Raw genomic sequence first — 26,509 nt, 5'->3', positions numbered from 1 at the left:
TGTTAACTTAGAAAAATACTCGCCCAATGAAAAGAGAAAAGGACTTACAAGTTTTAAGGAATGTAAGAGTGTGCTCAGTAACTGGTAGATTAAACCTTGCAATCAGTTAATGCGTCTTTCAATCTGTCGTACATTTCGGCTGGATGTGGCTGCACGAAGTGGCAAGTCAGCAATGGAAACTTATAGGTGCCCTGAACCACCCTTCGAGCTTGGTGAACATAGTCCGCAAGTAGCATACGCTGCTGTCAACATCTCAACGAAGTTTTGCTGTCATACGCAGTGCGTGGAGCTTGCAACCAGATCACAAAGTCACCTTTCTCTCGAACGCTCTCTTTTCAACAGAAGCCATGTTCCTCACTCTTTTCTGGGCGGTTTATTTCGTAATGAAGCGGATTCCCATCTATTGCTATGCTATTGTAGTGGCATGCTATTAGTAGCTGCAGTCAGCTACGTAGCGTAGATACCGCGGCCACCATGAGTTCACTGGCTAAGCTCACTGCGGCTCCCTGAGGACAAGCACGTTTGGCTAACGTTTAGCGCGTCGTAGGCACCAAAATCAGAAGTCGTGGCATTATGTTAACGTCCAAAATGAAATTTGAACTGCGCGCCAAGGTAACATTTCGAAGGCGGAGCGTTGTGGCCACGCCCCACTCTGCCATAGCCTTCACAGTGCAAGGCATTGAAGAAGGAACGAGAGCACAGCGGAGGCCGTGTTTGATTGCCAATAATAGCGCTTCTGCTGAACGCATTTAAGTACTTTTTGCAGCAAATTATTTCTGAAATAGCCTATTTCCACTTCAAATTCCTTTCTCCACTTCGATAAAAAGTGGTTCAGGGCCCTTCTAAAGTTTAGTGCGGAGTCAAAAAGATATTAGTGCTACTAGCAGTGCATGATATCGTTTTGCATGATATAGCACGATATCTCACTAATGAAATTAGGCATACTGGACAAAACAAAATGATGGCAATTTTGTTGACAGACCCGATATTTGCAAAGTTGTGAGCTAGGGTATCAAGGAAAAAAATTTAGCAAGACACTACGCATCCTCCAACATTACACAGTTGCCATTACCAATAGTTTTATAGAGAACGTGGCATTGCCACGAGCAAGTTAAAATAGTCAAGCAAGTGTGAAAAATCTGGCTCGGAAAACTTTTGCCCATCACCTTGAGATTGTATGCATGCCAGTGTGACAATATGCAGTACAGGGTCAGATACGCTTAATACAAACACGGCACTTTCACTCTCGGTAATTTGTGTGGGGTTATGTGCACATGCAAGGCTCTGAGAATGGCGATGTCTGCGCATGTATTTCGGAAGCCACACCAGGCAATACTGCAGCGAACGAAGAGATGCCTCACACAAAAAATGTTCTTGAAAAGATGACAGTGTCCGCTGCGAGAGCCTCCTGCTATCGCAGTAAAAAAGTTCGAAGCTAAGGAAGTGGCGAAGTTTGCCAATTTCCTTTTCCTGCCACTTTGAGGTTCCTTTCACCGAAGTTTCAACTGACCTGCTGGCATTTCGGCCAAACGTCCCGAGATTTCTCTCAGAGCCTCAGCCCATCGAGAGGTGGAGTCGGCCATCATTGCTACATGGTTGCCCATGTCACGGAAGTACTCTGAAAGTGTAATGCCTGAAAAGATGACAGAAGTAATAAGGTTTGATGTTGCAAAGCTCTACAGTGGGCCACAGTAGAGGACTCAACCTTTTCATACACCTTGGCTCCTCTAACATGCACTACAATCGAGCTACACAGGCGTCACGAGAAGGGGGGGAGGAGGGTAAGGAACACCTTAAAAGAACACAGAAAAGGCAAGAGGACAGAAAAGGTGCTGGTCTTCAACTGCTTTTACTACAGTGAAAAATACACCCAAAGAGTAGCACGGCAGCATATTGAAATGTTCCTAACATGGTGCGAGCGTCAGACCAAATGTCGCACTACACAGTCACACGTGTGACAAACACCACATTACACCATACACCAAATTTTGCCAATGGTAATTTCAAAAAGAGAAGGCCCATTTACCATGCACCATTTACGAAAAAAAAAAAAGTTTGGAATCTTGGTCTGTTTTTATACCTGTGTAGATGGACGCCTCACGGGCAGCGACAGGCATGTTTGATGTGTTGGCGACCAGCGTTGTACGGTCCATGATAGACACCCGCTTTCCGTCCTTTTCAATAGTGAGCTGAAAAACATTCATGACTTCTGTGAGATGCCGAAGCACATTTTAAAATGCATAACAGGCTAAGGTGCACTTGTCAAAAAGTAGGGCACCTACTAGCATTTTGTATGCCCCGCACCTTGGAAGACAAACTTAGACTTCGGTGTAATACATATGAAGTGCATACCACTAGTATTGCAAACAGAAGTTTACAGACCATGTGTACCAGCAAAACAGTATTAACACGATAGCATTAAAGGCCCTATGTCAGAGAAAATCCGGCGTAGGCGTCGGCGGCTGCGGCCAGGAAAATCATCCTGAACCACCGCGACCACACAGGCCCTCCGCATGGCGCAGAGGCGTCAGTGAACTAATTTAATTTCTCAAAGTAAAATGAGCCAGAAAAATCGTAAAGTACGACTTAACCACAACCTACAGACAGTGGTAGCGTCCGATTATAATTTTAATATACGAGAAAACATCATTCTCTTACGCGGAAACTCAAACACAAACCCCTTTTCCAGCATTTCTGGTTGGTTCCTTGCAAAAACACCATACAGATGGTGCTCGCCTCCTCAGCAGCCACGCACGGAGGTAACGTTGGCGAAAAAGCTGTAGTTGCAGAGAAGCCTGCCAAGAAATCAGGGATCTTTGAATGCTATCGCATTCCACTCTTAAAGTCGAAGCTTAACATTCTCGTGACCGCGCCTATTCCCATCAACAGCATGTTATCAATGGTTACAAATTCGAATTTTGGCGCTCTCCGAGAGCTTCTGGACAGCTAACACCATCTAATGAGTTAAAGAGAAGCTACATAATCAGTTTCGCTTTTGTGTTTCTCTTTTCCACCGTGCGGAGATTTCTAAAGTGCCTTCACAGTTGGGGGAACGAGCGCTCATAGTTTCAAAGATGGCGTCGACTGCTGCTTCACGGAAACAGCGAATTCCAATGGATTCCGATGCATCTGGGCTCGAATTTCTGAATTATGGTAGCAGCACAAACTTGGAAGATGGCTTTGATTAATCAGACTGTAGTATGGCCGGTGAAAGTGCATCAAACCACCCCGGAACGTCAACAGGCATCCGCCGGTAATTTTCGCTTTCTTCTCAGACAGTTTCTCATCGCGGCCTTGCATTGACCTAAGTATAACCGGTGTATTCTAAAGTTCACAGTTCTTATCTGCAGGGTGTCAACGTCATTCGGGCGGGACCAAACAATGGAAATTAACGCCCAGCGCCCGCGCAGAGAGTGGAGTTTTGTGCACAAAGACGGTCGGGTGTGGACCATGGCAACGCACTCTTTGTGCAAAGGAGCATTGATGTTTTTTCTAACTTTTTGTTACATTTTTTTTGTTTTGATAATTTTTTACATAGTATATTTAATAAATATTCATACCGTTGGAAAGATACTTTTTTCCTCTACAATTTCATACTATACACTTTAAGATAAAGCATTTTCTGTGGCAGGAAACGAAATATTTGCTAGAAGACCCGAAAACTACCGATTTTCCTGTGGTCACGAAGTATTAAGTGTCCTCCAAATTTTTTACTGCCTAGGATCGCAGCATGGAATGAAGTCGTGTACCCTTGTCTAAGCCTAAAGAAGCACAACCTAAACGATTATAAGGTGCTCATGATTATAAGGTGAGGGTGCAATGGGGGGACCCAAGAAAAAAAACTTGAGTATGCACACCAATATAAGGCAATACAAAGTAATCGACGGATTATCGAGACTCCGTGAGGATCGCCTAAAATATTGAATTACTAACACAGCCAGAATGCAAAATGGCGACCATAAAATAGGGGCAAAGGGAGCTTCAACACACGGAGTGCAGGTTATATGCGAATTTTGCATTTAGGTGTGACTACACGGCAGTGCGAATTTCTCCTTAGAGTGTGGCTTCACGGCACCACAGAGAGCGCTGCTGTGAAGCCACACTTAGACAAAATTCACGTACACTACGGGGGGTGATAACAAGGCAAAAAAATTCTGGTAAAAAAAAACCTTGCCTTATATTTGAATAAATACGGTACATCTCTGAGATATATACAGTAAAGCGTCATTATACATCCCCACTTAATAAGTAATTTCAGTTTAAATATAGTCACAATGAATTACATACACCATTCTGTAGATACAGGGTTACCTTTCAAAGTTGCAAAGGTTGATGAGAAATAAAATCTGAAAATCTCTAACCCACCCTGTCGCCACTGAACCTAATGTACTGGCTGACCACTTAAGCCGTAGTTGCTTATCGCATGCCAAACTGGTTAGTGCATAGTATTTCCTTCATTTTTCGGTGCATAGAATTGTGGAATCGGAAAATGTCATGCGCGCAGACCATAGACAGTGAAATTGCAGCACGTGGACCTTTCACGGACTGCAGTCGCCACCTATCATCATCATCAGCAGCCTATATTTTATGTCCACTGCAGGACGAAGGCCTCTCCCTGCGATCTCCAATTACCCCTGTCTTGCGCTAGCGTATTCCAATTTGCGCCTGCAAATTTCCTAGCTTCATCCCATCCAGTTTTCTGCTGACCTCGACTGCGCTTCCCTTCTCTTGGTATCCATTCTGTAACCCTAATGGTCCACCGGTTATCCATCCAACACATTACATGGCCTGCCCAGCTCCATTTCTTCCACTTAATGTCAACTAGAATATCGGCTATCCCCGTTTGTTCTGTGAACCACACCGCTCTCTTCCTGTCTCTTAACGTTAGTCCTAAGATTTTTCGTTCCATCGCTCTTTGTGCGGTCCTTAACTTGTTCTCGAGCTTCTGTGTTAACCTCCAAGTTTCTGCCCCATATGTTAGCACCGGTAGTCGCCACCTATAGCGACGATAAAACTTGGTAGCCATGACGTTTCCTACTCCCACAGCTTCTAGCACTTCCACGTCGTCGTCACAGATGACGATGTTGATGATGTCTAGGCTCCGACGCGGCTAGTGAGTTGACCATCATGAGGGCGTTCGCCGAGTTTGATGATGCAGTCGTCACTGCAAGGCTGCCATGGCACCATGTGAAAATCTGATGTTTTTGCGGCCTGCTCGCAAATAAAACGTCTGCTTGTGTGCTGAAGTGAGAACACACATTTTTGGCAAGTAAAGCTACTGCCGCTCGTCTGCCATTGTCGGTTAATTAGTACATCGCTCAATGCGTACCTGATCCACGTTCACCACCAACTACGTATTAACTAGGTTTTACTGTACACTGCATGCCTACAAAGTGCACGGGTCGCATCCTCCATTGGTACCTTTCAGAAATTTTCAGGGCACAGTGAAGAGCTAACGAAGTAGAAATGCTTGTAACACAAGGAATGAGACCTCATGCTAGCACAAGTTCTACGTCACAGAGTTCTCATGTGCATTGAAAGGATGCCTGTCACTGCTGTGAGGCATGATACCAGATCTTACATCACACAAGCGTGGCACTATGCCCATAAGCAGTTAGGATTACATCCCCAGAATGACTGTCTCTGCTTTAGGCTTCCATAGCACTTGCAGGAAACCGCCTAAAATCTTTTATTGGTCCAACTTACACTTGAAATTGCTTCAGTTTCTTCACTCAACCTTTACATAATTTGGACTGTTTCATTGACATTTTAACCCCCAGCTGTACGACTGAAGAGAAAGTTGCATGGCAATGTAGCGTGGAACACTGCCATCTACTAAATACGCAGTGTCATTTTGAGTGAGCACAGTTATCTAGTGAAGGAATCAAACAATACTTATTTCATATTTTAGTAACTGGCATGTGCTACTAGTGAAACCTAACAGAACAGTGTACACAAAAATTGCCAAAGAACATTTGCGAAAAACTTCCAGTGCAAGGTACAGATAATTTTGGGGGGCATTCTTTTTTTACACTTTCCAGAATATAAAGTGCCAAGTTCACCTTTGCCTGCACAAGCAAGGAGATCATACCGTATTTACACGATTGTAGGTCGACCCATTTTTTCAAATTTGACAATCCAATGTTGGGGGGTCGACTTAGAATCGAAACCAAACCGTGTACCGCTAGTAGCGGCAAGAGAAACGAGAAATCAGGGGCGCTACGGCGTGGTTACAACTTTGCACCTACGTTTCCATGGTTACGGTAGAAGCGTAGCGTATTAATTTACCGTATTGCATACATTTTGATTGCGCGCACCACGAGCGCACGGCTCTTGTGGGAGCATCGATCATGGAAGAGCAGCCGTTTGGGGGGTATTGGTAGTTGGTGGAAGAGCCGTCGTTAGGGGGGTATGGTAGTTGGCGGATGAGCCATCGTTTGGGGGGTATTAGTAGTTGGCGGAAGAGCTTTTCTTTGAGATACGATTGTTTTCGACGGCCGCGCGCATCTGTCCTTTCTGCTGTTGTGCTGAATCGTCGCGCCTGTCATGAGTGCCAAGAACTTTCGGTGCTCGTTCACAGCAGCGTTCAAAAGGGCTGCTATCCTCCCTGCCGAGGAAACTAACAACTGCGCAGCGGGATGCAAGTTTGGAGTCCGTGAACGTGTGGTGCGGCAGTGGCGGCTTCAGCGCGAGGAAATTTGGCCTCCCTGGCTACTGTGTGCGGGTGGGTCCTCTCTGCGTGGGCGTTTGTAACTCGCGATGTCGTGGTGCGGTCGTTCGCGAAGTGTGGACTTGCACTTGATGACGACGTGCTGTGGGACCGCAGCAGCTATGACGGCAGCAGTGCCGGTAAGGTCGACTCTAGTGACGATGAGTAGTCTTAGCAACCCCATCAATAAATTTCCCTTGTGTGAATGCACTCGCGTGGTTTTTCTCTCTCTCCCCCCCCCCCTTTTTTTTTTTTGAGACATGCAATTTTGGGGGGGTCGACCTACATTCGAGTCGACTTACAAGCGTGTAAATACGGTATTTAAATTTTTTAAAGCAAATTTCTTCCCACTGAGTGAAATGCTATAGCTAGAAGTGCACTGGAACCAGAATGATCCACCGATTCTTTTTCCAATTATTTTCCTTTTCCCACTTTTTCAACAGTCCAAGTGCCAATCCGCCCACGATATCACTAACATCAGCCTGTTGCGAGTAATGGACAATAAGAATGGAATAGAATAAAGCAGAACAAAAAGTAAAACCTTGTTAACTCAGACATCACAGACCCGAAAAAATATGTCTGAATTAATCAAATGTTAAATTATTGAAGGTATCAAGAAAATAAAATTCTTACTACGTGAACATACTTATGCTTACTAAAGAATCAGCAAGTCACAATTGTTTTTAGTTTGCACAAAAGAAGTGCGGAAGCAACAATTATCATCTCGCGACTGATTAGCGTGAAGGCCCGACTTCCTGCACAGCATCTCCGCAGTGCACATCTTCATTTAAGAAACACTTTTCATACTCGCACACACAAGCAATTTTGTTTTTTTCCAGTGAACTGGTCGCCAATAGATCGTCCATCCCTCGCCATATAGCCGGCGCTCTTTATCCCTGACAACTTCCGCCGTGTTTGTGACAATGCCACAAGCAGCCGCTGCACTGAGTCAAAATGATACTACTGCTTGCTGCAAACGCTCCAGACGAAACCACAGCCACTATCGACACAATCATGGACGGTGACCATGCAGTTCGGAAGGCACCTGGCCGATGCGCGTACCAAGTCAAAATTAAACTACTGTTTGCCACGACTGTTGCGGACGAACTGTGGTCGCTATCAATGCAATCATGAATGGCCACTACACAGCTATGAAGACACGCGGCCAATGCAGTGATATGCACGGCAATAAACGCAAGAATAAAGGTTACAAAGGCACAAGTAGGCATGAAGCATTTCGGCATTTCTATTGCTCACATACGATTTCTGCTGATGACTATGGCGATGTGAACTCTGCTGCTTCGTTTTGGTTGTAACGCTAGTGCCACTTTCGCTCTTTTGCGTCACACACTTGCAGTACTGTGCGCTCACCGAGCCCTAAGAGTGGTCAGAATTAATCGGTGTGCAGCCAAATAGGTCCGAAAATACATTAATGCACATGCCTGCCGGGACCAGAGGATGAGCCCGAATAATCCGAATTAACAAGGGTCGAATTAACTATGTTTTACTCCATGCTGTTACACTATACCAGCCCTGGCTTTTAGCCTCTCCATTTACACCACAGTTAACCCTACCTACCTGAGAGGTCATTTCCAGAACGTGTTATTATATCTATTTCTCACGCGTATAAGTAGAACCTCGTTCATACACTCTGGCAAACTAAAAAACGAGAAAAAAGTTGTACCAACTGAGAAAATGTACAATCGGAAGTCATAAAGAATTTACAGACTCAACTGTAGTAGACATTTACGTAATGTGAAGTGTTGCACGAATTGTTGCAGCACGCGACTCCAATGCACGCCGAGCAGGTAGGGCTCAAGTGGCCCGAGGCAATCATTTTTACGGTTTCAGCAAGCTTACATTCGTGCTCTCGAATTCGGCCTGGGTCAGCAGCTTCTTCGAGCGGGGCATTGTGGCAGGAAGCTTTGATGCGCCTACTCAGCACGAATTATTGCGGAATGAGATGCCCATGTGGATCAAGCTGGTAGGCTAGAGACACGTGTCATTTTCCTGTTACTTAAAATTAAAACGAAATTGAGCTGTTGGGCAACACCGAAACGCCATGTCATCAGAGTGATACACGATGCTCACTTTGTGGCAAATGCAGCAGAGAACAGCAGCGGGGCTCGCTTTGGTTTCCGCCTATCGAAAGTGTGCAGTACACATTTCCAACGGCACTACGGCCCACACGCTGTGAAACAGATAAATAAAGATGCCTATCAAAATAAGGTTGGAGGCGACGATCAGGGAGGAGATTTGCTGGTACTACTGGAACAAGAAACTTAGTGCACACCAGCAATTTCCTGTGAGACAGGCGGGCGAGTATTGCAGGTAAGCTGCTGCGGTGGCGGCTACTGCTCTCGTTTGTGTGCACCTCGCACCTTTTGTTTACATGGAATCTAGTGGCTGGAAAACGTCCCATACGATCGCAGTTTGATGATGCACTAAACATTGGTGCTGAACGATCGTGTTTTCCAGGAACGTATGAACCCGTAACAAATAAGCTTAACTGTATTGGGTGGGTAACTTTTTGTGTTCTCTATCGCAATTGTTGGTGCCGGGAAACCATAAGTAACAGGATCATATCAATGAGGTTATACTGTATTGTTTTACTTTATTCTGGCCTGTAGATTTGGACTGAGTTTTTCAAACTACCTTCTCAGGGGACATTCCCTAATTGTCATTATCATTAGTCAACAAAAACATTAAGTTGTGCCAGCTCTGAGCTCAAATGCATAAGCTATGCGGCATGCTCAGCCAAGTAAGTGAATATTGCAAGTATGGATGTTCAGTTGAACCCACTTATAACAATATTCAAGTGCCACGAAAATTCCATTGTTTTTACCGATAATTGTTATAACCGAGTTGCATGAAAAAATCTAAATAAAGAGGTGGCGTAGCTGTAGTGAGAAAACTACAATGGCGGGGTGGCCAGTGCCCCTCCCCACCACTATCCTCCATCCAGCTGCCGATTGTGTTGACTCGTTTAAGTGTTAAATTCTGCTTCCCCCACACTCTGATCACGTGTAACAAGCCGCGGCTGTCAGCGTTCGAGAATGGCACTGCTACAACAACTGCAAAGCGGAGTCACGGGCGGCAAGTGACATGCAAGCTCCGCCGAGGCATCACTTTGGTGGCCTCAAAAGGGGCTTTTTAAAAAAAGGGAGAAGGTTGTCACGGCAGCCCCGTTTCCCAAAAGAAACGCTGGGGCAAGGTCACGAGCATCTCGCCAGGTATTTCTCACTGGCTTGCACAAGAAACCCTATGTCCGTCACCTTTGCTTGCTTTACGCAAAGCTTGCCGACATCCTTTTTTTCGCAAAGGTCCCTCGCGAAAACGAAGCCCCGGAGCAACTGAAACATCAGCAGGGCCTCCAACGAGGGTGACGTTGAGACAGCCTGCCCTACCACATCATCGCAGTCGCCATCACTGTTGTCGCCGCTATCCGATAAAAGCGTGTTCACGACGATCGCCTCACTGGTTAGAAGCACTTCGTTTCCAAATCTATAGCAATGCACATTCTTTTCACCGGAAACGTGCATTGCCGAAATGGAAGACAGATCAGCAGTCTTCCGTTTTGGCAGTGAGTCAAACAAGGTCGAGAAACCACGTGGCCAGGAACAACTTCAACGCAACCAACAAAGATGAGCCCGAGCGCCTTAAACCGTTGGCAGAACTGCGCGGAATGAGGAGCCAGCCAGGCCAGCCGGCCAGCGCGCAATCTCAGAGCAGCACACAGCGCTATCAGCCTATCATCGCAGTTGGCGCAGTCCATTTGTGTTTCGGAGGGTGGTGCAACGTAGAGCTATGGGCGTCGCCCATTCGTTTTTGGAGTGGTGGAAGGGCAACGAGAGAGAGGCACGCGAGGCTGGCGATGCAGAGAATGCTAGAGAACGGTGCGGCGGCATGCGGCGGCTCAAATTTCTTTTTTGCTTTTCAAGGATTTCGCATGCCATTATCTTTCGGCACGGACACGCAGTGGCCAGACTTCATTATAACCGATAATGCGGCCTGGAGGCATTGTAGTAAGCAGGTTATTTCACCATAGAAAACATACAAAAGTTGACTGTGCAGCAGCTTCTCATTGTTATAACCGACATATTGTTAAAACCAGTATGGTTACATGTGGGTTCAACTGTATATCTTTTTTTAACAAACTGCGTGGTGGGACGGGACACAATGAAAGTGAGACAGACGAGCGCAGACTAACAACCGATTTATGGAAAGCAACGTAATCCACCTTAAATTCCCACCGTGCAGTTTGTTAAAAAGATGAGCCCATACCAACTCGCCCAGCTGTCGACTTTTTTTTTACTGTACATGCCTGCATCGAAATAAGTGTATGCATGCTACGTATGTGGATTTGCTACATCCAGCTTCAATCAGCCAGAAGCTAGATTCAATAAAACTATGGGGTACATTTTGAAGCTGCACTGCAAAATATGACGAATGTCATGGCGGAGGGCTCTGAATTAATTTTGACCACCTGGTGTTGCTTACCCAAAGCATGGTGCAAGAGCGTTTTTGCATTCCACCCCCCCCTCGGAATGCAGCCTATGTGGTTGGCAGTAGACCCCACTACCTCATGCTAGGCAGTGCAATGTTACAGCCACTCGGTCATCGTGGCGGGTAGGCGGAAGATGAAAATGAGCAGCTTAGGCAAACGCTTACCTCAGGGAAGTCCCTGAGTACTTCAGACATTTCATTGCCACGCTCTCCACAGCCGACGTACACGATCACATTGCTGTTGGAATACTTGGAGAGGGCTTGTGAGATGCATGTTTTTCCACAACCGAAGGCACCGGGAATGGCAGTAGTGCCTCCCTGGACACACCTAGAGAGAAGTCCCATCACACAATCAATGAGTACACATCTCAAACTCTGTTCATGAATATCTACGATGAAAGGAATTTGAAAAAAAAAATGGCATCATGACATTCCATGAAACCTCAAATCAGAATTGCTGACTGCCAATTTCTCAATCGGCAAATTGCAAACTGACTATTTCATGACAAGCATTTTAGCTTAAGTGGATAAGCAAGACAATGTAAACACAAACTCATTAAAAGTTTGTGTTAGCAAGTTGTAACAAGTTACCAGTTACCAGAGGCATCCAAAAGAAAATCAAGAAATACTTAGTTGCTAGAAAGGCTTGAAACAAAAAGGAAAGCCACGTTCAACAAGGATAAGTGACTTCCAATTTGCATTGCATGTCTGAACACATTGTAAGTATGAAATGGTTTTTAACATTTATTGCTTGTTGCATAAGCTTGCTTTTGTTTCAGTTTCTCATGGCTGTCTTAAAACACTACGCAATAAGAAAACGACAAAGTAAGTCTCAGACCGCTGGGGTGCACCAAGCTCGACACGAGTCAGCGTCTCGCGAGTAGAACAATTCTCATCGAGTAGGCTTCAAAACTTCCCGCTAAAATGCCCCGCCCAACAAAGCTGCTGACCCAGGCCAAATTTGAGGAGCGCAGAAGTAAGTTTGTCAAAGCCGCAAATACGACAACGTACTTTTTGTACCGCTCGGGCACCACCAGCTGGGCGCGCAGTGGATTCTCATGCTGCAATAATTCGAATTAGGTAGATGTAAACTACAGTTGAGTCTGCCAAATATTTGAAACTTTGGATCGTACATTTTCCCGGTTATTATGTTTTTCTCACATTCTTTCACAAAACGCTGGATATGACAAAGGAACTTTTATGTCTTATGCGACTTGGTTATGATGAGGTACGATTGCAGGTGGACAGATTTACTAAAACCTTTGCTGGTGCTCTCCAAGTTCCTCGGCCACTGAACAACATGAAAGTACACAATGAGAAGGACAGGCATCAAGAAAGATTCCTTACGGGAACAGGGTGTCGAGCACCCTCTGGCCGGTGAGCAGCGGATGATTGGCAGCCAGTTTCTCCGTCACAGGGCGCATGTTACGCACGGGCCACACTTGCATCATTGTGTAGCTGCTCTTTTCGCCGTCAAATTCAATTTCCAAGATCTTGTCCTAAAATGGCACAATGACAGTACAATGCTACAGCACATTTAGCTTCAAGTGCAGTGCAACGATTTCAAGGACACAAAGTTCAGCTGTAAACATACTGCTACACCCAGCATGAACTACAAGATAAGGGAAAACATAAGTTTAGCACTACAGGAGTGTACTGCAATCCAGCGAAACAAATCAAGAACCAGAATGCTATGGGAAGCCTCTATGTATCTATCACAGAAGTTCTTTCCTTTATTAACCCCACTCACACACACTGGTTCTTAATGCAAGCTACACTCAGTTTACCTACAGAACAAGCACAGCTGTATATACAGAGAACATGTGGCTGTTAATGATTTACTGACGATGTTTGATGTCCCAAAGCAACACTGGAGCTACAAGAAACTGCAGTGGGGTTCTGGATTGGCTTTTACTACTTTGGGAATTTTGAACGTATTTTTGTGCACTTAAAGCACAATACGCGAGTTAGTTTGTAGTAAGTCCCCTTTGAAGTGCGAAAATACCAAGACCTCGCGCTCAGCAGCCATAGCTGCTGCAGTGGCTTCACGCATGCAGCTGTTAGGCTGCCTAGATACGGTAGGCTAAACAAGGCTAGCTGGTATGGATTCATGAGTAGCCACAGCGCAAAATGAAAAAGCACGTAACAACTAGACAAGAAGGCAATCTGTGTGTTGAATATTATAATTGAATATTCAACTTGAGCACCTGCAGGTCTTGCTACATTAGACAAGCTTTCTGGCACTCCAGTCCCTTTTGTGGAAAAACAACAGGACTGAACTGAAAATAACAGGTTTACGCCAATCAGTTCACTTTTCTTATTTTTTTTTTACATTACCGACAATGTGCATTGGCTTGGTACAAGTACTTACGAGAGCAAAAGCTCCTCACAGTAGAAAAACACCATGAAACTAGCATACTAGTATAAGAATCAGGATAAGTACTTATTTGGGCCTGACCTCCCAAGGCTAGTTCCAGCAAGGAACTCTGGGGGTGGCCAGGTAATTTTGACCAACAGCGGTGAAGTTCTTTGGAAGTGCTTGGACATGTTTCCAGCGCCTACTGGAATGTGGATGCGGCAACTGGAAGCCTAACCTATGACATTGTGCTCGATAGAACTTTTTCATAGCCACTGAGTCACAACTGTGCATTAAAAAAAAAAAAAAAAAAACATCTGTTTAGCCCCTGCTGCAAGATCAACTTCCTTAGCCCCACGAATATGTCCTCACGGAGTGCGAACACTCACATTGACGGCATAGTTCCCAGGTTCAGCGATGTACGTGATGGTGCCCTTTGACTTGGGTGGCAGCATTATCTTGTGTTGCATTAGTGTGTTTTCTTGGACAACGCCATAAATGTCACCGCCAGTCACGTGGCTGCCAACCTGCAACAGAGCACAGAATGATTCAGCGATTGATGGGAAGGCAAACAGGGCGCGATCTTGTACGCGTTCCAAAATGGAATGGAGGTGGACCGTTCCATTTTGTAACATGTACAAGATCGCGCCCCAGCTTGTTGGACAAGAGTGACGCCGGAGCTGGGGGAGGCTGAATTTTACGCCACATGCACCTAAAAATTCAAGTGCACTTTTAAATGGGCCATGAGACCAAATTTCAAAGTTTGAATTGCGCACTCTACATAAAACCGTGCATTTCCTACAGCAAGGAGGCGAAATGTGAGCATATTCACTGCGGTAGAAATATTTGTTCGAAGTTTTTTTTATACTGCAGTTAATCAGTCTGACACCACTAACGAGCGTCAAAATTATACAGCACCCCTAGTGACACCTTCCTCAGAGTAGCAGAAGACAATCTCAAAGGTAATGCTCTTGTGTACTGCAAGCACCCACAACAATTTCAGGAGCCAGAAATATGTCATGGTCACCACGCGTGGTTTTGTTTTCACATGTGCGTCTGAGGGGTTCGAAAACTTTTTTTCTCTAAGTTTGCCAAGAGAACCCAGTTTCTGTAGGATACATAGGCACTTTATTAATAATGGTTTACCTTTAAACACAGCACACAGGTTGCAACAAACTAAACAGCAAGGATAAACTAGAAACACATTGTTTTTGGATCGGCGATTTTTTTCAGCGACCTTGCTATTGTTTTCTGAACTGCTTCTAGAACTTGTCTGCATAAACTTGTTCAAAGCAAGCACTACCCCTCTCAGCTACAGAACAGTTCCAAGGGTATTATTGGGAACTAACAAGCAAAACGCCATTCAGGTCTTGTTTGCAGTACTAAATATTCATTTGCATTCAGCATTAGCGTGACAAATTGACAGTATCTCCAGCATTACCATTGTAATCCTGTGGAACAACAGAAATCCATCTGACCTTAATGTTTCTTACTTGTGCCCACTGTACGTCGGATCTTGGTTAGTTCAATATGTCCAAAGAAAATTCCTTGCATGAATTTTTTTTTAATCTTATGCCATCACATCTTTTAACAAAATCTTTTTTGCCTAACAAAATTTGTTTTTGGTGAAATTTATGGAACATTTCTGAAATTGTAGAGGAGCCCAAATTTGTAAACATTACCAAATATTCGGAAGACTTGGTGGGCTGATCTTGATACCAATACCTGCCAAGTCACCCTCCTTGATTACACTGTCTCTGGGACCAGCCCAGTTTATTCGGCCAGACAGCCGTCCGTGCAAAGAAGGGGAGGACCCACAGAAAGCTTCAGTTTAATATATAAACAGAAACTTCAGGACAAAACTACCAAGCCCATGCCACTAAACTAACAGCTCAGCATGACTACGGAAGCAAGGCAACATCTCACCTTGAAGTTGGTCGGCTTAAACTCCCACTGGATATCTCGCCTGAGAGCAGGCGTGCTCACCCCCTTGGGCAGGTAAATACTTTTGAACAGCGCATGGATCTCTCGCAGGGGCCGCTGGATGCCAGTCAAAGATGTTGTTCATGATGCCCGGCCCCAGCTCCACCGAAAGGGGCTTGCCCGTTCGCAACACGGGGTCACCAACAGTGAGTCCAGCTGGGCTCAGGCCGTCAAGGAAACACAACAGCCAACAAATCCTCCATGCAATCTCCTTGCCCTTTACATGGCAGCTCAATAAATGCTGCAGACTATAATTCCCATGAAACCTGAATCCCTAAACACTAAGAACACTGTTTTTGCATTCAATTTTAGAAATTTGCAGTGAGAGGAGGCCCATTAAGCCACAAACAGACTAAAAACAGGTGGTGCATTAGTTTTTTTCGTATTTCATTACGAGGGTCTCGAATCTGGCAGCCTTGATGTCATTAGGTAGCATGCGAGGGATTATTAGCCACGTGCCTGCTCTCCCAAGATCATGTCTATCGTGACGCCATCGGGCCAAAAAGTATGTTCCACACCCGCCCGCCATGGTTCTGAGTGGCGCTGGCTAACACTCCTAGGGCTAGATCTAGTAAACATAAATACCCAAGTTAGTGGACGAATTGATGGCCGTCGCCGTAGCACAATTGGTAGTGCAACACACGCAGTAATGCGGAGGTTGCGGGTTCGGCTCCCGCCGGCGACAAGTCATCTTTTCGTCCACTTTCATTCCCTTTCCTTCATTATTTGCTACATTCCAATTTCAACATGATTAAGCAAGGCCATAGGCATGCAAAAAGGAAACAGGTCTCTTCATAGACTTGTATGGTGGCCATGTCACCATCAAGCTTGATGATTTCGCCAACCAGCTCTTCATGACCCACACGTACAAGTTCGTACATGGCAGTTCCGGCCATCTTTTCCGCTGTAACGACTGAACACATATTGATTCTAGATGAGTGGAAGTCCCAAATGCAATTTTAATGCACACACAGTCATGACAAAAAGCAAGAACATATGAACTAATTACCTGAGCTTCTCACATGAAGAGGTCGGTGGCGGTTAAAAATAATGCAAAACACAGATCTTCGGAGTATCATGCAACAATTTGCTGGCTTTAATTCATGTGGAACTGTTGTTCCTTGCATGAAATTATGAGCAAAATTAGCTCCATGCACAGAAATTGCTTAAGCAAAAGTACCACAGACAACATACAATCAAAGTTTGAGAATTTACCATGAAGGAAAAGCTTAGAGCTCGGCCTCAATGTCCTGATCAGCTCCATAGCTAGCTAGCTAGCTCAATTTTCAATTAGGCAATGCAGAAAAACTGTTTTGTTAAGTTGAATAAAAATTATTTCAGCTCTAGGTTAACTGAACAGGACATTCCAAGAGCCATCACAAAGTACCCCGTCTGCATTTTTCTACCGAACACCATTATTGAATTTTTTCACACTATTGTCTGACGTGAGCAAGTATTTCCTCTACGAAAGTGAAATCCCACTAATCTTAATACAGAAGACTCCCGTTAATTCGACCTCAGTTAATTTGACTTATCGCTTCTTTCAAACACACTGGAACGTTCCGGCAAGAAACCATACATTGCTATATAAGGAAAGCTGGTTTAGTTCAAATGTAAAATTCGACCTCCCACGAGCTGATGCACACTGAAAGCTTACTAAAAATTTTCTAGAAGCTTGAAAATCCAAAAGATTCCATAGAGTTAGGTACACTAACTCTAGAGAAAAAGCTATGCGAAAAAGTGGCAACCACAAAGGCAACACCATGTCATGACTTATTGTCTCCAGCTCAATTATCTGCAGACTGGCTAAAACAAAATTTAATATAATGGCAAATAATACATAATATAATTCAAAATTAGTATGTGCACGTAGCACACATGTATAAACAGTGAGTAAATTTCATTCCGTATATTTTTTAGGAAGATCCGATGGCTATTCATAAGCTTTACTGTGCGTGAAAGGGTGCATATGCATGTGCCTTAACTAGATGGCGCCACCATACCTAGCAAGGCTCAGGATTGCGTCCGATCATGCGTCTGATCTGAATCGCATCTCATTGTCTGCGTTTGTTGATTAGTACTAAGAACTCAACTTTACCCGCACTAGACGCGACAAACACAGCTTTGATAAATACGATAAACCTTTATTGTTCCACCTCACTAAACAATCAATGTTTAATTAAGAGATTGTTTTATAATGACTGTGCTAATGCGGTTACTAGTTTCAATGCATGGGCGCCATGGGGAGCTCTCTAGAGTTGGTTATGTTGGCTCTATGAGGAATTCAGTAGACAGCACTAGTGGTTCCCTAGACCACAGCACTAGCAGCAGTAACCTGTCCTGAAGTGATGATGACTAGTGCTGTTGACTGGGTGACAATATTGTCAGTGTCGACAGTAGTGTTGGTCTGTGGGCACCTGACCAGTGATGTGTAAATTAATGTAATAACGTATTGAAACAGTCTGTTCATAACGACAGACTACTTTAAGCAACAAAAAGATTTAAATCCGTTCTCATTTGGCACTGCGAATTCAATCTGTCAATTAATTCGACCAAAACATGCGGTCCCGTATGGGTTGCAAGTGCAGGAGTCTAACTGCAATGATAGAGCATCACAGACACTATGCATTACCGTGGATATATCTAAAGTCATTAAGCACAAGTTTAAAGTCATTTCAATATAAGTTGCTTCCCCCCAAATCCCACTTGCAGTGAAGTATACCTTTGCAGAGGGATGCTTCAAGATTCTCACAAAAGGGGCTACAGAGGCACCAGTTGCAACTAATACAGTGAAACCCTTTTTGATGCTTCAAGGCAAAGTGTTCCTGTGCTTCACAGTTTGTGAATATACGGAATTTGATTATGACGACTGAATGTATCCGTGAGCCATCCTTTATTGTACATTTGCCATATCCATCCTGCGAGTTTGATCAACATTAAACACATTCAAATAAAGCCCCCAGTCTAAAGCCTTTGACATTCTCACAGTGAATTAAATGTTTATGGTCCTTTAGTGCTGGGTTTCAATAGTTTACTGTTGAGCAGCTGATTTTCTGAGCCCAATCTCGACATTATAAACCTATGAGTGCTTCCTTATGCAGTGGTTCGGATACGCTGTACGTGAAACAGACTATCTTGTATTTTTAAAAATCAAATTTTAAGAAGATTCAAAAAGAACAGTTTGCTTACCGGGGCCGGAGACCGCATACACATATCCGAGGTTTGACTCTTTTTCGACATTCTGGATCTTTGGTAGAGACATCTTGACTTGTTCAGGTCAGCAGTCGATAGCTGCAAGTCACGAGTTCACGATCAGCTGTCAATATACGAGCAAGGGCTTCTGGCACTACGAGCATGCAGCAACAGCTCAGTTTATCTGCAGTACTGCTTAAGATATTTATAGAAATGCCCGTCCCAAGAGACAGATACGCTCGCTAAACATCGAACGTAGCGTATTCACTGTGCAGCGAGTTTGTTCAGAGCCGCGCGTCACATGACTGGACGACCGCGGCAACTGCGGTCTGTAACGCCGATTTCGTTAGCATCAGAACACAGAGGTTTCCTTTATTAATTGAACGTTCGCGAACCCCGAAGGATCTTGACTCGTTTTAGCGCGGATATAGTTGGTAAGGGGGGCGGGGAACCAACCGAAAAACTAATTTTTTTACTAACGCGGCGGTGCTGTGTCGTAAATGATAACGGAACAAGCGCTCGCAGACGAATTCCGGTTCGTTTCCGCTCGCAGTACAGGTGCGACGCAACTCAGCCGGCCTAAAGAGGCTCACTTCTAATCAAGGAAGCTTTATGCAGTGGCATGGAAACGCGAAAGCAAGAGCCAGAGAGCTGGCACTGACGGCTCATGCACCCAGACCCGGTCAATCCAAATAACCGGCGGAACAGTGAAGAGTTTAACTGCGTCAAACGAAGGCTGGCTGAAGCTTTAAGCAAAACGAGTGCGCAAAATGTAATCGGCCACTGCAACGCACAAATCCGAGACACGAAAAATAAAACAGAACCACCATCGAACGGTAACACCTACCACCGGACCGCTGCTTCTCCTTCTCTACTGCTGCCGGCTATGCGCGAGAAATCACATGACCATAGGCACGAGCGAGCTTTTACCTCTCATAATGAATTCACAATATCGATGTCTTTTAATCAACAGTTCGAAATAAAAATGCGCTTATTTTTGTTGGACAAATTTTACTTACACTAGGAATGATACCTTGTTGCGGCTATGTGGGCTACGTTACTATCAGTTTCACAGACTTCCGCCAGCTTCCGCTGGGTTAGTTCACATGCCTGTATGTTGGCGCGAGTGTTAGGTCGCTTGGTTTCTTTCAAACCTAATTCCCGGGGGTTTAATGAATTAAAATGACAAAGTCAAGGTGAGCGTGATTTTGATACGTTGCTTCACCTCGCAACGCTGCAAATGGAAATAGTGTACCCTCTGCGCAGCACGATAGATGCACAGCAGCGAGCTCATGCTGTCTCCTTTTTAAGCGCTCTCTGCGCGCGGCAAAGAAAACTGCACCTTAAAATATTTCTTTGGCAAATCGAGGGCAGTTTAATTTTTTTTTTCAGCCATATGAATGATTTATTGTATATAAACTTGACTGGCTTCATTTTGCCGCCAGCGTTTGCGTTGGCGTCTTGCTTTAGCGTTAGGCTTAATTGAAACGAGAAATAATCTGGCCGCGATTATTTACGTCTTTTTGTTTGTTTCGCAACCGGTGTCGTCTTCTTTTCACGTGGTCGTAAATACGGCAAAGTTTGGAGAAGCATGTGCATAATGTAGGTTAGCCTGTTGCAGTGGGATCCTAAAGCACTTGCTTGGCTGCGATTGCGTGCGAGGGAACTTGTGAAAGTTGTACGACGCTTTAGCAACGAGTGCGCGCGTTGCTGATGAGCTGTGTAGTGTTGGTCGGTATTGCGCCGGCGCAGTTTGTACTGTGTGCGTATTTACCGGTACTCGTCTCTCGACAGGGGATGTAGGATCGAACTCGGTGATGTCACGCCTCACAACATCAACCAGTTGAAAAGATTAAACCAAGTAGTTTTCCCGGTCAGCTACAACGACAAGTTTTACAAGGATGTTCTCGAAGCGGGAGAGCTCGCCAAATTAGGTGAGTAACTCGGGTTCTCTTTTTTTTTTTTTTTCTTTTAAGCGGCGTTTTTCATCGCTTTCTTTCGCTGACTGCTTACATAATAATACTCCTCTTCCTGTCAGCCTACTACAATGACATCGTCGTCGGCGCGGTCTGCTGCCGGATTGACACGTCAGAAAATACGAGGCGCCTTTACATCATGACCCTGGGCTGCCTCGCGCCATACAGAAGATTAGGCATTGGTGAGTTTTGCCAGAATGCTTCCACGGCGAGGTTGAGATTTGTTCATCACCTCATAGCAGTGATTCTCCGGAAGCGTGTTACGAGAGAGAGAGCCTTTCGTAATCAGTGGTAGGAGTGCAATATACATAGCTTCACCAATGTCATAGCTTGAAATCTGTGGAAAAGTAATCTGCCGTTCCCAAGAACCACCAAACACCGACTGACCGCTACTCAAGGTATAGTGCTGGGCAAAGCAACATGCAATGAAGCGGATATCAGCTGTACAGGCGCTTGTAGGGAATGCAGAAAGAGAGCTGTGTAGCCACGCTTATTCTGCTCTATTGGCCGATGATGAAACAGTTGCTGACAACGCATTGCACAGAATGTGCTCACAAAGTTAAGAATTCAAGAAAAGCTTCAACCTACCTCTCCAAGTAGGAGTACTTAATTTTCATAGGGCCATTTGGCCTACAGGCTTTTCACTCGTAAAGCAGTTACGAGATTCCAGTGACTTGTAGGCTTTCATTTGTTTGAGGGTGACAAAGTTGTGCCGAGAGCCCAAGACAGCTAAAGTTGTTACTGTGAGTTATCTCGGGGAAGACACTGAAATCGGCAGTTATGTCTGCTACCAATATCAACATGTACGGATCAGTGATGCCGCAGTGCCACATTTTTTTTTCATCATAGTGTGAACACTTTGAAGTGATCAGCCACTCATGAAAACACTGCGTAGTTGAAGTTGGCGACATTCTGAGCAAAAGACTGGGAAGCTAGCATCACACCACCATTGCCGATTTACCACTGGTGTCTGAAGTCACAGCCGTCACAGTGGTTCATAAACATGGCTGCCGCGCAGAAAGCCATGCGATGTGACATGCAAGCTGTGTATACATTGCTGATGGTGTTGTGCATATTGCACTCCACACATAGAAATTAACTTGAAAGGAGCTCCATGACGTAGGCAAGCTTTTGCATTCAGAAAGTTGTGACCTGAGAAGAAATGCACATAGTCTATTACTGATGCCATATTGCTATTTGTGTTGTTCCAGGCACAACTATGGTTCAGCACGTCCTAAATTATGTTAAAAAAGACGGGAACTTCGACAGCATATTTCTGTAAGTATCCTTAGCTTCATTGTATGTCCTACATACTTTGCTAGAAACAAACATACACAAGCCATGTAAATAATACTGCGCTAGTTATTAATAGGCAAGGGTTACCATTCAGCTTCTTTTCAATGCTGAAATACACATGACATGCATGCGCAAAAAATGACAACTTGCTAATGCCTAATTTGTAATGCTATTTGCGTGATGCCACTCGGACAAGCCCAGTGTCATTCATTGTTTAATGCATAAGTCAGAACTCATTTGGCTGAGAAATGCATACTCTTAACGCCATAGCGTGTGCAGTGCAATATGACCGAAGTATTTAAAGCAGCGTCTTGGTGATGTGAAAAATAATTTATGCACAACCTTCAACTATGATGCTCTTGACAGGAGTTGCTTGGCAAACTTCCTCATGTTGGCGTTGCAACAGCCTCAATGCGACAGATGCCATTTTTCTTCTGGGCTTTGTATTTGACAAGCAATGGCCAAAGTTGCTATGGTCGGTTGCAACATTGTAAAAGAGTGCTGCAAGGTCAATGTAATCGCACCATAGTATGCTTACTTTTGCATTTCGCTATTTGTGAAGGCAGATTAAACTTGTATGCACATTTATTTTTAATTATTGCCGTACAATTGCTCACTTGAGAATGTGCAGTCATCAGCATTGTGTCAGATGTCATTAAATTTGAGTCTGCAGCAGCTTCGCTTAAAACATTAACGATTGGATGTCATTTTTTGTGCATCTGTAGCATAGGCATACATCAAGCATGCCTTCTTTAGGTTGCAGCTCATCCTTAGTTTGAAGGAAAGGAAGTCAGTTACATGTATCGCATACGCTCACCCAGCTGAATGTGTTCTTCTTTCTGAGGTTTTACATGCCAAAACCAGTTCTCATTATCCAGCTGAATGTGTTAGCATTTGCAAACTCAACATGCTTGTATGCATGATTTTGGATGGAGTGCATGTTTTTGACACCCAGCTATGCAAATGTAAAGATTGCATAGAAACTGCAGCAATAGCATGCTTTACGATAATCACAATTGCAGTTTCTACACGTTGCTACTTTACCTTTCTGTTTTATGGTTGCAGAGGCATATATTGTGGCCATTTACTGCTTTATAATGTGGTGCGCATGCCCATGTTGGTCTTATGCCACACAGTGTGTTGGGTCCTTGCATGCACTCGTTCCTGGTCACATATCTCAGTTGCAGCTGTTGTCTTGCAGGCACGTCCAGGTGAACAACGAGAGTGCCATCGAGTTTTACAAGAAGTTTGGCTTCAAGATTGTTGAGACCAAGGAGCACTACTATAAGAGGATAGAGCCAGCGGATGCTCATGTTCTGCAAAAGACACTCAGGCCGACAAAGACTTCGCTGCAGAATGGCGTGGCCTCGGACAAGGAGCGGTCCTAGTGAGTGCATCCACACGCCGCCTCTGGGTGTCGTGCCACTGGGAGACACACACACACACAAAAAAAAAGCAGCGCCTGCTGGCCGGTCCATGTTGAGGGAGTCGCAAGGGCAGTTTGGATAGCTGCCCTTGCCACGTCACCGTGAGGGTGTATCACAGCCCTATTGTCACTGGCTTCCCTCCTGCCGCGCGAAAGGCTGTGTGGGGTGCCCCCCGTGGTTGTGCCGAACTTGCCACCTCCTAGCCTTGTCAACACTGTTTTCAGCTTCCCCATTATTTTGCAAGACCAAGGATGCATGAAAGGTGGTGGCACATGCTGCTCAACTGTGTTAGGGTCTGCCTCCTATTGGTGAAGAATGCAGCTTCCAGTTGCAAATAGTGCGACGACAAGACGGGCAGAGGCCAGGGCCAACTACCACATTTAACTACTCTGAAGACTAATTACTTTCATGTGTACAGTTTACGGAATCCTCATGGTCGCATCAGACTAGAAGTAATGGAAATGCAGCACAACATGGACGCGAAGAAAAATGTGGCACTAGTCCCTGATCTTTGACACATCTTCACTCTCGTTTTCTTACTATTTGTGACTGGGATGCGTGCTAACTACGCGCTTGTTTGCCTTTGACTTGTTCAAACCTTTTGAGCACCAGCATAACATCTAGGTGGCTGATCAACAGCTTTTTGTAACAGACGGCTGTGTCAGCATGTATCTTTTGTGCATCCTTGTTTCTCTAAGCACCTGTAAACATCACTGCCCAAGCTTGAGAGGTAAATGTCTGCTATTGTCAGCATAAAACAAATTTGTTGGGGTTTTACGCATTCCTTCGCAAAGGACACATTGTCTCCTGCAAGAAGCTTGGATTCTATTTTTCAAATATGACCTTATTGTATAAGGCTTGAAATTGGCATTGGAACAACTTTTTTTTAACAAAAATGAGGGAAGGATGTGCATACATATGTATTGCAGAGATGTCTATGCATACTTTAAACAACCACTTGCTTATCTCATGAATGTTTGTATAAAACTAATAGAAACAAATACAAAACAGTAAAGATTCATTTTGGTTGTGCACAAAATTTGTAGAACACTTTTCCACAAATAGAAATTATTTCCTGGTGCACATTTTCTGAAACTTGATGTCATTTTTAAGTTATTGGCATCTCTAAAGTACGTTTGGTTTGGCTTTATAGTGTCGGCTGTGTTTACATATAGCAAAAGTAAGCTAGAAAAAATACTCGTTGCTTTTCAAGTGACATTTTTTTCATTGTAGTGTTATTTTTTAGTTCTGTTATATTGTGCTGCTAGTTTGGGCAAAAGCTAAAGTACTTGTTTGTGTTGTTTTCGACAACTTAGGTGTTCAAAAAATTATTTGAACCCCTTTGTGTCACCCACATGGAAAGAGTATTTTGATGACGTACCTTAACATTCATTGAGAGAGCTGAAGCAGGGTATGTTTTTGATCTATATATCCTGTTAACAGCTGCCAAATGTTTGTGATTACTTATTGTTGACATAATTTTAGTGGACACCTAATATGCAATTATAATATTTTTCTTCCTGTTAAAAAATTTTTTTTCTAGATGCCTTTGTTAAACAAAACTGATTCGTTACACGAATGCTATTCACTACCAATTTTATAACTGTGTGAGTACACATGCACTACTAGATGAAAAAAAAAACTTACTGTTTTGCAATCACCCATTCTATTTGTTTAATTAAAGTACTGTATACAGCAGGTGATCTGCAGTTTAAAAATGTGCCTGTGACTTGCCTGTGTTTTTCATCAAATGTTAAACTTAGGTGTGTCATATTTTCTTAAATCTGTGCTCCTTCTTCATTTCAGTCTTATGCACATTTTTGGCTAGGGTGGTGGCAAGAACAGCATGTGCCAGCATGTTGCGCCGTGCTGGAACTGTTTTTTTCTACCAAATGTTGCAGCGTTGTCTGCTGACGATGAATGTGCATACAGTTGCCCAAATCACCGTGCAAGCAGTGGGCCTTCTGTGTGCCATTCTGACCTGTGAATAAATGTGGCCTAGGAATTTTTTATGTGAAGTGAGGCGTTGGACTGTTCAATTTTCTTGCCGTTTTTGTGCAGTGATCCACTGTATGTATGGCCTTGCATAGTAGTGTCCTGACCCAACCATTGGGGAATGCTACTGCAAGTCATTGTTACGTCGTCTTGTTTGGGTACAGATTAAACCACTTCTGGAATGTTTGATAGGGTTGGTTATGTAAAGGAGTGTATATGGACAGTCTACATGAGGTGAAAACGAGCTGCATGTTCATCGATGCTTGCAAAGCATGCTTCTGTAAAGGACAACAGCACTTCATAAAAAGTGCTGCTCTACTGAGTAGCAACCTACGAATTCAGTACTACCACCATGCTCAAAACAGTACTGCACCTTCCTTCTGTGCTTCCACACACCAGTCATTCCACAGGGGAGCCAATGTTGAAAGTTCCTTTCCACTGTGACATCACAAAAGTCAGTGAATGCTATTGGCTGGCTCATTTGTAAAAATTCTCGAGTTCAATAACGGTACATTTGCTACTGCATGCTTGGTTGTCATCGAATATAGACTAGGAGAGAACTGTCAAAGAAATAACTCCGAATTATGAAATGACATAATTTATAACACTGTTCTTTCAGTGTCACAGTACATTGAGAGCCTTCATGCGGGAGATGTTTTACAGATAGTAGTACTTGCATGGTTACGACCATGCAGTGGGCATTTGTTGAGCAGCGCAAACATGCCAGACAAAAGCTCTGTCTGAACTGCAGACCAACTGCCTTTTCAAGAAAAGGTCATTCCCACATGGCCATTCCATCTCTAAGACTGCAAGGTGTTTGGTGTTTTCGGGTAAGCCCAATTCCTCTGAAAAAATGCATGGATGTTTACTTTTGATGCAAATAAGAATCAAGTATATTTGCTCCTCCCCTTCAAAAAAAAATTCAGATGCAAGCATTGTTTGAAATTAGTAAGGAACTGCTTGATAATTTCTAAAAAATGTTAGGTGTTCATTTGCTTGTGGCAAAAGCACAATTCTAATCCTTGAACTCGATTGCTTGAAGAGGGGACATTACTTGCACAAGAAATCA

At 44.2% G+C, this 26,509-nt stretch overlaps 2 protein-coding genes across 2 annotated transcripts in view; one reads left to right on the top strand and one right to left on the bottom strand.

Moving 5' to 3' along the window:
• The window catches only part of LOC119455928 (V-type proton ATPase catalytic subunit A-like), a 38,116-nt gene extending 18,420 nt beyond the window's left edge, over window positions 1-19,696 (bottom strand). Inside the window, 10 exon segments of the mRNA XM_037717472.2 lie at window positions 1,511-1,633; window positions 2,081-2,189; window positions 11,381-11,543; window positions 12,563-12,714; window positions 13,961-14,098; window positions 15,498-15,620; window positions 15,622-15,710; window positions 16,339-16,467; window positions 18,744-18,845; window positions 19,594-19,696. Of these exon segments, the coding sequence (XP_037573400.1) occupies window positions 1,511-1,633; window positions 2,081-2,189; window positions 11,381-11,543; window positions 12,563-12,714; window positions 13,961-14,098; window positions 15,498-15,620; window positions 15,622-15,710; window positions 16,339-16,467; window positions 18,744-18,816 (1,099 nt within the window). The 5' untranslated portion in view covers window positions 18,817-18,845; window positions 19,594-19,696.
• Window positions 19,697-19,805: 109 nt separating this feature from the next.
• Window positions 19,806-25,463, top strand: LOC119455929 (N-alpha-acetyltransferase 50-like). Its single transcript, XM_037717473.2, has 5 exons — window positions 19,806-19,942; window positions 20,541-20,680; window positions 20,785-20,904; window positions 21,934-22,000; window positions 23,220-25,463. Exons 1-5 carry the CDS (start codon window positions 19,929-19,931, stop codon window positions 23,404-23,406), a joined length of 528 nt encoding a protein of 175 aa, XP_037573401.1. The 5' UTR covers window positions 19,806-19,928; the 3' UTR covers window positions 23,407-25,463.
• Window positions 25,464-26,509: the final 1,046 nt, after the last annotated feature.

The sequence above is a fragment of the Dermacentor silvarum genome, chromosome 6 (genome assembly GCF_013339745.2).
Source record: "Dermacentor silvarum isolate Dsil-2018 chromosome 6, BIME_Dsil_1.4, whole genome shotgun sequence".
Taxonomy (NCBI): domain Eukaryota; kingdom Metazoa; phylum Arthropoda; class Arachnida; order Ixodida; family Ixodidae; genus Dermacentor; species Dermacentor silvarum.
Note: the sequence above shows the minus strand (reverse complement) of the source record. Positions and strands in the feature narration are given on the sequence as shown.

Excerpts from the sequence above, each read along its gene's own strand:
- LOC119455929 (XM_037717473.2), top strand. Across the intron at positions 20,905-21,933 it reads ATACAGAAGATTAGGCATTG|GCACAACTATGGTTCAGCAC; the intron begins GTGAGTTTTGCC and ends GTGTTGTTCCAG. Across the intron at positions 22,001-23,219 it reads AACTTCGACAGCATATTTCT|GCACGTCCAGGTGAACAACG; the intron begins GTAAGTATCCTT and ends GTTGTCTTGCAG.